Source organism: Anas platyrhynchos, chromosome 1 (genome assembly GCF_047663525.1).
Source record: "Anas platyrhynchos isolate ZD024472 breed Pekin duck chromosome 1, IASCAAS_PekinDuck_T2T, whole genome shotgun sequence".
Lineage (NCBI taxonomy): Eukaryota > Metazoa > Chordata > Aves > Anseriformes > Anatidae > Anas > Anas platyrhynchos.
Window position 1 is genome coordinate 153,612,634 of NC_092587.1, and position 12,166 is coordinate 153,624,799.

Here is a 12,166-nt window from a genome sequence, read left to right on the forward strand (position 1 = left end):
CTGAAGAATTGCTACTGAACATTTTTGGAATTGTGCAAGATTTTTAGGTATTAAGAAAGCTAGTGAAGGACGTGTTGGTCCTCCATTTACTTTTTGTTTGGACATTAAAGTATTTGCAGGAGAAATGTTGTGGGGGTACTTTTTCAAAAAATTATGAGCCATCATTTGGTATTTGTGTGTATTTTCACTTTCTGTTGGCAGACACTGAGAATGTGCCATTGTCTATACCTTGTACACTGGGAGGGCTTATACAACTGTTTTAATTGACAGTGTGTTAACACCTGTAGAAGTATGCTTTCAATATTTTTACTAATAACATTGAGATAAGAGAAGAAATTATACTGAAGAGATTTGATGTGTCTGTTTTGTAGGATTGCATACAGTTTTGTATATGTGTGTGCATATGTATGTTAGTGTTTACACATGTCTAAATAAGATAGCAATGCTTTTTATTTTTAAGCATCTTCATGAAACACTTGGAATCCAACCCGGAGAAGCACGTTTATTTCTAAATGGCCTTCATATTGACCTAGATTTTCATGATCCATTTAGGTAAGAGGGTATGTTTGGCTTGAAAATTACAGAATTACTAATAATTCTGGAGCTGTGCTCATGGTGATAGATAATCTAATCTGTTGCATTTTGGGGGCCAGGAGGTATTTCAATAGAGAGAATATTGCTTTACAGTCATTTTGCTTTGTATATGAAAATTGCAGAAGTAGTTGAAACCACAATTTTTTTCTTGGATTATGTGTTCTATAATTTACTTACAATTTTATATCTTACCATGTAAAATTAATTTTGAAACAGAAGGAATCCAACGCGTGTATACAAAGGTAGGAAGAACACTTCAGAAAAAGCAAATTAAGTGCTCTCTCATCTTTATTTCATAAGAATTACAAAAAAATTAGGGGCGTTAAATTTAGTTTAAAGATACCTTGGATAATTTTAGGCATGTTAGTGAGTCTGTACCTGGTCACCTTTTCTGATGAGTTCTGTTATTATATTCTAATATGCTTTTTTTCTATAAGAAAACTTCTTCCAGTTTCTGTAATTACAGTATAATTATATTGCCTGTGATTTGCCTCTTCTTTGCAAGAACTCATAAAAACTGTGGACATTTACCATTCCTCTGCATGTTGTGAACAACGAGACAGACATGACTACTTCAGAATCATGTTGGTGGCATGCAAACTGTCAATAAGTCTGCGATGCTAAGGCTGAAGTTTTTTTATGTTCTTGATTTGTCAGTCTACCATTTCTATTTTTTATTTTTCTATTCCATGTCATCTCTTGTCCTTTGATGACGATCCTAAACATTTTTGGTTCTAGTGTTTATAGTTTTGAGGTTTTTGCTACATGTTTTTCTCAGAGTTTTGAGATGGAGTCAATTGCGTCTTTTTTGGTAATGATGCAAATATTAATAGGTACTTTAAAATGATAATGCTAAATTTAATTTCAATAGGATTTAGAAGAAACTTTTTGAAATAGAGAAAACTCAGAATGAAGGAAAACAGAAATAAAGACGTTTGTAAAATCTATTGTGTTCTAACGGGCAAATACTTCAGGCTTGCTTCCATTAATAACATCGAATTTTCAGAATGTAACAAATGAGTCCTGTTGAGGAATCTGGGAAATATCTTTCTTCACATGATCTGAGAGGTATAGCTCTGTACTTCCTCCCTGCCATTTTCGGTGTTCTGCCATAATGCAGATATAGGGTTTGTCTGTGTCTCCATCACTTGTTACTACACTTATCTACACTCATCTATGTTGATCTACACTCTTTTTGGATTCCTGCCTCAGCCAGGGCAATGCAACAAGCAGCCTTCCCCTCTGCTGTCCTGCCACATCTTTTTAAAGATGAAGTTCCTTCATGTAAAATAAAAGTGAATAAACCAAAATTGTATAATGTGTTAGAATCCTGGTTTGAAATACATTGTGAATAAATACTTGTAGTGTTATGAATATATTTTATTTTAGACGTTTGACTTTAGGAGAAAGTAAGAATGATTTTTAATACTAAAACTAATCTTTGCCTTAACAGTTTTTGAAATATTTTTCCTTGTTATGCCATGACAAGATTTCATAGATAGACATTTTGCTTTCTTGAAAAAGTATCTTAGAGACTCTTAAAGTGGATGGAAAAGTAATGCATGGCCTTCATGAACTTGGAATCAAAGAGGAGACCCTGAGTAAATTTATGAGATTGCATATACATCCGGCAGATGACAGTTATGCACTAGACATTCGCCATTCTTCGATAATAGTGAGTATTTAAACATTTATTTTTTTTAATATTGCAGATTTGTTAACTCTGTGTATGAGACAGTTTAATACTATAGCATATGGAGTATAGTTGAAATAAGAGGCATAAAAATGTGTCAATAAACAGTGTAAGATACTTTGGAGAATGGTATTCCTTCAGAGTATTTTAGGAATAATTTTCTCTAGTATATATCTTACTAAAATTTTAAGGTGTAGGATGTTTAAACGAAAAGAAGAATGAGTCTAAGAGTAGTTGCAAATCATAGTTGTAGAATTTGACTTTGAAGCAACTAGTCACAGAATCACAGAATTGTAGGGGTTGGAAGGGACCTCGAGAAATCATCGGGTCTCCAGCCCCCCTCTGCCATAGCAGGTTCCTCAGAGCAGGCTGCCCAGGTAGGCGTCCAGTCGGGCCTTGGATATCTCCAGGGAAGGAGACTCCACAACCTCCCTGGGCAGCCTGTCCCAGTGCTCCGTCACCCTCACCGTGAAGAAGTTCTTTCGCATGTTGGTGCGGAACTTCCTGTGCTCCATCTTGTGGCCATTGCCTCTTGTCCTGTCCCCACAAACCACTGAAAAGAGGTTGGCCAAATCCCTCTATATCCCACACTTAAGATATTTGTAAACAGTAAGATCCCCTCTCAGGCTTCTCTTCTCCAGGCTGAACAGACCCGGGTCTCTCAGCCTTTCCTCATACGGAAGATACTCCAGGCCCCGTATCATCTTTGTGGCCCTCCGCTGGACTCTTTCCAGGAGTTCCCTGTCTTTTTTGTACTGGGGAGCCCAGAACTGGACACAGTACTCATAATCACAAAATCACAGAATAGTTGAGGTTGGAAGGGACCTCCGGAGATCATCTAGTCCAAACTTCTGGCTCAAGCAGGGTCTCAGAGAGCACGTTGCACAAGATTGTGTCAAGGTGGCTTATCTCCAGTGAAGGAGACTGTTCAGCCTATCTGGGCGGCCTGTTCCAGTGCTCAGTCACCCTCACAATAAAGAAGTTTCTCCTCATGTTCGGATGGAACCTCCTGTGTTTCAGTTTGTGCCCATTGCCTCTTGTCCTATTGGTGGGTACCACTGAGGAGAGTCTGGCCCCATCTTCTGACATCCTCCCTTCAGAAAGTTAGAGATATTGGTCAGAAACCCCTGAGCCTCCTCTTCTCCAGGCTGAACAATCCCAGCTCCCTCAGCCTGTCCTCATATGAGAAATGTTTCAGTCCCTTGATCATTTTAATAGCTCTTCGCTGGACTCACTCCATGTCTCCCATGGCCTGGAGAGAGAGAGTGATTTTGCTTATATTATGCAAGACTGCAGACAGTACTTTAAAAGTAGGATAAGTGAATTATGGAGAACTTACACGTCTTGTTTTCCGTTGTCCAATGACTCTGCTTTTTTCCCTTGTTTTTCAAAGTTCTTAGTTGTCAAAACAAAGGTTATATGCATATGGAAAAGGCACTAAAAGACTAATTTTCTTCACCTGCAAGAAGCATGTGTCTCTCTCCTGTTTGCCAATTATAGATAGCTTGCACAGAAAACAGTGTAAGAACAGTACACAGTGATAAATATTAATATGAAAGAAAAAGAAAAAAGGAAAACTTATAAAATTGTATTTTTGACAACACATAAAAATTGACTGTGATGGACCATCTATTAATTACTGAGTTATTCTGATATGTCTTAAGTGCTGCTGGAGCTGATAGATAAATACTGTACGTCTTTCAAAGTGGCTATGCTATGTTACACATGTATCTGTGTGGTAAGTTGTTATGATCTTTGTATTGTGAAAGTATTTTCCACACTTGAAAAAATGTTTTTATTCACATTTTGATACAGAAAACAAAAGCTTTTTTCCTTTTCCTTTCATAATTATTTCTGTCATGTGCTGAAAAAACAAACAAAAAAAATACCTGAACATTGTGACTGAAAAGAAAAAAAATATATTAATTTTAGAAGCTGTTTTCTGTTACTAATTAAAAAAGAAATAGAACTTTTTCGTGTTTCCAGGTTTTCTGTGTGTTTTAAAATAGCTTTATTTATACATACATAGTTTATCCACTAGTTAATGTGTGTTTTTTAAATAGTTGGCTTTTTTTGTTGTAGTGGATTAATGACATAGAAAAAGACCACAGCTATAGCACATGGCCTGCAAGCTATCAGGAACTGCTAAAACCTACATTTCCTGGCGTTATACAGCAGATCAGACGCAATTTATATAATTTGGTAAGTTTAGATAACGTTTTTTTTTTGCATAATGTATGTATCAATATGTGCACACAGTTTATTGAAAAATACACATTCTGTATTTACTGTTGCATTACAGTTTTGTGTTTTCTTTGTGGGTCTACCAACAGCAGTGAGAATCTTTTTGTTTCATAAGTCACATGTGATTACTAGCCTGATTTCTAGAACTATTGTTTCAGTCTTTTATCTATTGAGTGTAGCTGATTCTTGGTGAAGTGGTTTATTTCTATGAAATGTTCCCAGAATTATAATTAATTTTAAATTTTACATTTTACACAGAGTTTCTTGGTAAACCAGACTATTTTCTAGTCATGATGTAAATATACATACATCAGTACATTGTTCTGTATATTTGGCCACGTAATGGAAGGATAATAGTAGACAAAGACAATGGAAATTACCAGTACTATATCATCAAATTAAATTCTTCAAAATGTAGAAGTGAAGGGACATAAGTGAAAACCCTGAAACTAGAGTTCTAAAGCCTATTGACTGTAACAGCTGAATAATCCTTATAACAACAAGAAACTATTTTTGCAGCTGATTGATATCTCAGGACAGTTAACTTGTGAATGTCAAACTGAGATCAGTTAATTCAGTGATTCTTTATTGTAGATGCTTCCATTAAAAGCAGTTTTTTAATTCCCTCTTTATTTCTTGGTTTTCAGGCTTTGCAAGCAAGTCTTGCAAATCTTCTTAATTTTTGTTAACCTGTGTTTATGCCAGGCAACTGACTGTATTATAAATTAGCCTCTTAGTTTATTGGAATCCTTCATAGAGTTACCATTAGGATTGGTGAAGTAACACCACTCTTAAGATTCAGGGACAAAAGACAAAGATGGAAATGTTGCACAAGCAGGCCACCAACTTTTAGAGGAAAGGAGGAACGTGTGCTTCGTTTCAAGACTATTTTAGAAGATGTTGCCAGTTTCATGGAAGATTCACCACTGACTTAGGTTTCCTTCTCAAGCAATTAGATTGCTTTTATGTATCACCAAAGAATACAGTTGGAAATGCAAAATAATGAAAGTTCTGCTTCTACTGCCTTGATATACAGTTTAGGAGATGAAAAGAATGCATGGGGTTAGCACTGAAGAATACAGGAAAAAAGGTGTTCCAGCCCTATAAGGAAAATATGTTGAAATTCTTCTGATTTATTGGATACCATGATAATGCTTTTTAACCTCTCTGACAAGAAAATGATGTAAATGACATTCGGTAGGCAATATTGTTACAGATTGACAGAGGAATGCAACTTTTTTATCTTTTTGAGTAAAGAGGAAAATAAATCATGAGCTACTTCTACATGATGAGTAAAGCCCCACTGAGTTAATTTTTTGATAAATGCTAGTGTCCAATGGGTGCTTATCTAGGAAGAATATAAAATATAATTTCTTTCAAAATAGCTCAAAATGAATATTGTTCTGGAGAATGAGGGGAAGCTCTGATGGTACAGTTATGTCACCTTCCTTGTGCATTACTGTAATAATTTGACCTGCATGACAACACAGACTGGTTTTCCAGAGGATGTTTGCGGTGTGCACTGCAAATAAAAGTTTATCCTCACTGATTGAACAAATACTCAGTATTTCATTTTTTTTACTCCCCGTATTGTTGGCTTTCTTAGTTTTATGCTATACAATATCTGACTTTTTTTTGCCCAGAGCTTTACTGTTCCCTTCCTTGCTGCATATAGATGATTCACAATTATTAGTAAGTTTTCTTCATAGACAACTACTGAGTGAAGGTCATGGTAACTGTTCTTGTTTTAGAAGTGGTGAGCTGAGGTACAGAAAGCATACTAATTATGAATGTCTTGTAGTCTAATTTTTCCTCTATATGTAGCATTTAGTATCTCTTAGTAAGTTAAGGAAGCAGCTATTGCTGTTCTAAATTAAAATAATTACAAAAGGCAGTTGAATGAAGTTCAATGCATAAAAAAACAACCAAGATACAAACAATATATAACTAAAATATGCATGCTTGCAATGAAGCAAAAGGTATGTATAATGTGAAGTAGATTGCATATGTGTTCAAAGTTAAATGTTGGTATAGATTTATATAAAAGCTTTATTATAGAAATCGACAACATATCATTTAACTATAATCCGAGGGGGAGGGAGTGTTCCAAATTTTAAAATTATTCTGCTGCATTTCAGCTACTCTAACAAAATTGTGATCCAAGGGACTTGAATGCAAAGCTGAATAAATAAGGTACCAATGTCATAATTAAATCTGCATAAGTATAATCTACCCATGCAGACAAATCACAGTTTTGGATTCTGTGCATGCCTGAAAGATCTGATTTTACACTCCAAGCTACAACAAGTGAGACAGTGAATACAAGGATATGTGAGACAGGAAAGAATTATTTCCCAGTGCTCCATTTTTTAAATACAGTTTTATGTCAACATATTCTGTTTACTTCTTTTAGTTTGGTTTTCTTGACAGTAGAGACTTAATTGCAAGTAGTAATAGAAAAATTAGCACTAGATCTTTTTTAAATAGATAACTTCAATTAAAATAGATAAAATAGTGGCACAGTTTTTCAAAGGAGAGTTTACAGTTGGTTTGAAGTTTAATAAACAGTTAAATCCTGTTGCTCGGTATTTGGTCTAAATCCATTAATTCTGAAGGTTTTTTCATTCATACTAATCATGTTTTCTTACAATGAACGTTCTAGGAAAGTGAAAACAGTTGGGGTATACAGCTCAGAAAGAGGCATAAAGACAAAATATTGTCTCTATAATGTATTTTCTCTTATTAGGTTCTTTTTGTTGACCCAGTCCAAGAAGATACAGATGATTATATGAAATTGGCAGAACTATTCTATCATCATAATGTACCACTTCGGTAAGGAAAATCTGAAAGTATTGAAGGAAAGTCTTAAAAGAAAGCTGCTTTCCTTTTTTCTTTCTCATCTTTTATTCTGCTAAGCAAAGAAATGAATTCAGAGGAAGTTTAATGTAACAACATTCTAATAAGCCATATTTTTTGACCACTTGTGTTAAGCTTGCTAGAGTATTAAGTATTCTTAAGCAAGTAGGTTGTAAAGGATAGCATACCTGATTGAGTGGAAAATAAACTGTAAAATTCTGATTTAAAGTTACTTTCTTAAATAGTCCTACTGGATGCCTATGTGAAGTTGCATTATAAGCAAAATATTCTGTAAGCAGACACACAGTTAGTAAAACATGATTTGAGGGTATTTTGTATTTTATTTTTTTGAATTGAGTTTGCTTTACTTAATTTTGTTGTTAAAAAACTCTTTAAAGTGAGATTAACCTCAACAAATTTTGAATTTCTAGAAATTAGTCATGGGAGTCTGAACTAGCAGTCACTTGAGAGAAAGAGACACTTGTGAAGAAGAATCCAGTTGTTCTGAGATATCTACTTTATGAGAAAATGAATTGTTCTTCAGAGTATCTGTTTTACAGGTTATAAAAGAGAAGAGTATCCGACCTAGATCCAAGGTTCAGCAAGATGAACTCCATGTTAAATATTTAAAATCTTCCCATGAAATGGCTTGCTGTTTCCCCAGTAAATTACAGGAGTTACCTTTAAATTTTTTGCAGGATTTTTAAATTTGAGTTTCCTTTATTTATTTTTTTTTTTGCAGTTCCTATTATTATTATTCAGTGACAAAAAAGTAAAGGAGAATAGATATTAGTTATCCGTGCATTTTCTCTCTATGTGGGAGACAACACTACTTCAGCCCTTGAGGAAAATATATCAGAGAATCTGATTTGCCTTTTCTGATATGTAATAGCATAAGAGCAGCCAAACTGAGTCAGACTAAAGGTCCATTTAGGTCAGTCTGTCACGGGCTTAAGGAACTTTGCAATGGGCTTAAGGAAGCTACCTATGTAAAATAAAAAGAACAGGTTAACTAGATCCTTTGCCTAAGTATTTTCATAGCCTTCAGGCATTTGGAGATCAAAGGGTTCCAGATTTGGTTTCTAACTATTCAGCAACAATAATTGATTTCTCTTCCATAGACCTTTCTGCTTTCTCCTTGAATTCATGTAAATTTTACCACCCACAGTATCTCTGCCAAACATTTTCACATTCGACTTATGTGGTACATGAAGAACTACTTGATTTGTTTTGAGCCAGACTTCCACTAGCTTCATTTACTGATTCCATGTTTTTTATAACCAAAAGAGACTCAACAGTTTCTCCCATTCTCTAGATGCCATTTATGATCTTACAGAGATCTACGATATTCTACCACAGTTGTTTCTTTCCCTAGGCTACGAGTTATTATTTGAAAGCTGTTCTGAAGGTTCTTTTGTTGTCTTAGGTGTCCTTCCCTGAACTATCTTAGTGTTAACATAACTTTGCTGAGAGCAACAGCCCGTACACACTATTGAAGATGTGGACAAACCATGGGGTCTCTACTCTTCTATAATGTTTTGTTTTGTTGACTGTTCCTACTATACCTAGCTGACACAAGATTTTGGAAGAGTTATTTACAGTAATGATAGATGTAAAAAAATGGAAGAAGCAGTTTATTGTAGAACATGATGCATCTTTATGTGTTAATCATTATTTACATCTTTTTAGAAAATGTGCTGTATTTCTTACTTCCCTCTGTTCTTGTGATTTGATGCAGTCCTAATTATGACCTGAACATTCATCTAAGCAATATTACACTGACATAACACATGTATTATTGTTAGATTAGAAATATCTGATGTGCAGTGGCTATTCAAATGAAAACCTGGCTTCCTAAATCATGAAAGTTGTTGAATTTTTGCATATAAATATAGAGGTCTTCTGAAATGTGGACCCAGTATTGCAGATTCTCATGTTCTTGTAGCAGCTCTCAGGTACCATGAGATCAGTAGATCTCTCACGTGCTTGTAGCAGCAATGATGGAGCTGTATGCTATATGGAAGTAATTCCAAAATGCACAGAAATGAATGAAATTACAAAATGCACAAGCAGAAGCCAGCTTTGAGTCTGTGTGCTTCTCCTTTAGAAACTCCTTTGTGATTCCTCTGTTCTGTCTAATTCTCCTCTTTTTGATAGCTGGCATGATTTTCCAGCTCTCTACCAATCTCTCTGTGTTCAGAACATTATCCAGCGCTGCTATTTGTGTAGTCAGGGATCAGCAGCAGTTTATCCAGCTGTGTTTCCTAAACGGCTGCAGTTGTGTAAGGCAGTCAGCACATTGAGCAGTTTTGGTTGCAGTTGTCAGGGAGAGGCATGCATACCTGTACATTTGCTAAAAAGTAAATACAGAAGAGAACAAAGCTGAACAGACACTTCCAGAGGGATTTTTCATGGAGCAGTTTTTCTGGGGCACTGTTGGTTTTGTCTTGGGAGAAGTGATAGCTACTAGTCGAGGATTTTTCTGCAAATCCAGTGTGAGTAGCATTAGCTATTCAGGATGATTGAAGGCTGTGTTCTGGGAAACTGCACAAGGTGGATCTGAGCTGTAAAAGCAGCAGAATATGTACATAAAATCTCTATTTTTATCTAAATTTCTGATTCTTAAAAAAACATGATTTTGGTCGTTGTTTTGGTTTAATCCTGGCAGACAACTCAGCACCGCACAGCCATTCACCCACTCTCCCCATGTGGGGATAGAAGAGAGAATCAGAAAGGTAAAAGTGCAAGTATTCATGGGTTGAGATAAGGACAGCTTACTAGGTAAAGCAAAAGCTGCACATGCAAGCCAGGCAGAATCAGGAATTCATTCAATCCTTCCCATGAGCAGGCAGGTTCTCAGCCACTTCCAGGAAAGCAGGGCTCATCACAAGTAACAGTTTTTTGAAAGACAAACACCATCGCTCTGAATATTCACCTGCCTTCTTTACCCCAGCTCCTATTGCTGAGGATTGCATCATATGCTATGGGACATCCCTCTGGGCAGCCTGGGCCAGCTGTCCTGGCTGTGTCCCCTCCCAGCTCCTGGTGCACCCCCAGCCTCCTCGCTGGCAGGGCAGCACGAGAAGCTGAAAAGTCCTTGTCTCTGTGTAAGCACTGCTTCAAAATAACTAAAATATCAGTGTGTTATCTTAGGTATTTTCATCAAAAATCCAAAACAGTGAATCTGTACAAAGAAAATCAACTCTTCCACATGCAAAACCAGGACAGTCATCTTCTTCCCATTCTTCACTCCCGTTACACGTGCAGGCTTAGTGTTGGAGCGCAGGGGGTGGGTTGGGGGTACCTGTTCTTCCAATAAAAAGTACTGATACCAGACAGTGAAAGGTTTGCAAATACTTAGGAGGAGTCTGATGACTTTGCTCTCACAAAATTTCAGGTGACTGACAGCATCCCCCTTCCTATTCACCTTCTAATGCACACCACTGTGTTCATACATTTCTCCTTTTTGGAAATCTAAATGATCTAACTATGGCTGTACACATGCTACATCACTTGAGACTGGAAAATTTGCCCTTGAAATTTCTCTACTCTTTCTCCTCCTTACCTATTTTTTTGTGAAGTGGCATGCAAGATGGAGCTTGTCTACTCTCTTTCTTTCCCTGTCAGAAAATGGCTTAATGTTTTCTGGTCCAGGTCAATTTGCCAGTCCAACAGAAGGATCTCTCTTGGACTTCTCCTATGCCAAAAAGTCAAGCCATTGAGGTGGTGATGGCAGGAACATGAAGAGTGTCATAACCTGCAGACAAATAAGGAGAAAAAAGGTTATGAGTAAATCCTAATGACTCACAGAAATACTAATTACTGTGAGATTTAAATGGAACAAAAGGCATATCCAAACCCAGTACGTTTTCAGTAGCCTAAGCATAGTCTGGGAGATCTGATGAAGACTGCATAGCAGGTGTCCTGAGCATCACCACAGAGAGTCATGACAACACATCCTAGACACAGAAATTGTTTAAGGCTATGTGCTGGACAGATTACTTGAGTGAAAACATCTTGTTCTTTTAGGTCAGTTCTCAAATGTGTATGAAATTGATATTGTTTTAAAATGGCTGATCTTTTTCTGTTCCTTTATAGAATTGGATTTGTTTTTGTTTTAAATACAAAAGAAGATATTGATGGAAATGAAGATGCTGGAATAGCTCTTTGGAGAATGTTTAACTACATTGCAGAGGAATCTGACACCTCTCAAGCCTTTACCTCCATAATTAATGTTAGTGTCTTTCACAAGAAATCATTTTTTAAATTTACTTGTCTACATGCTTAGGATATTGCTGCTGAGTGTCAACATGGTACATTTGCATTTGCTTTACATGGAAACGATGTATTAAAAGTATATAGCATTAATTTACTGTAGAACGATTAGCAGAAATATTTTCCTTGTCTGGAAACCAACTTATTCTTGTCATTTTAACTATCAACAGGCTTTCTTCGAGAACATAAAAAGGTAGACGTATATCTTATATAGGTGGAGAAATAGAAAAATTATTTGGAAAATCTTTGTAGAAATGTGGAAAAATGTTTCTCTATTATTTTTGTAAAAGTCATGTATCTGCCTTTGTGTTCTGTGTCTCTTGGAGTACAAGCATTTTAAACATACTCTGGCAGTTTTATAAGGTTTGAAAAACCTTGGTTATTCTGTGTAGGAAGTGAAACAGACTGAGTTCTTTCTTTTGGTCTTGCTTGGGCTGTTCATGGGTGTCAAAAGTATTCCAGATTTGCAGCTTAACAAACGTGTCTGGTTTTCTGTGTGAGAGA

General features: G+C 36.1%; 1 protein-coding gene across 2 annotated transcripts in view; it reads left to right on the forward strand.

Annotated features, from left to right (window-relative positions):
• The window catches only part of UGGT2 (UDP-glucose glycoprotein glucosyltransferase 2), an 86,248-nt gene that overhangs the window by 31,815 nt on the left and 42,267 nt on the right, over positions 1-12,166 (forward strand). For both annotated transcript variants that reach the window (XM_038177664.2, XM_072032453.1), the window contains exons 11-15: positions 461-552; positions 2,119-2,269; positions 4,370-4,489; positions 7,278-7,363; positions 11,486-11,621. In XM_038177664.2, the coding sequence (XP_038033592.2) occupies positions 461-552; positions 2,119-2,269; positions 4,370-4,489; positions 7,278-7,363; positions 11,486-11,621 (585 nt within the window). The remainder of the gene's footprint in view (positions 1-460; positions 553-2,118; positions 2,270-4,369; positions 4,490-7,277; positions 7,364-11,485; positions 11,622-12,166) is intronic.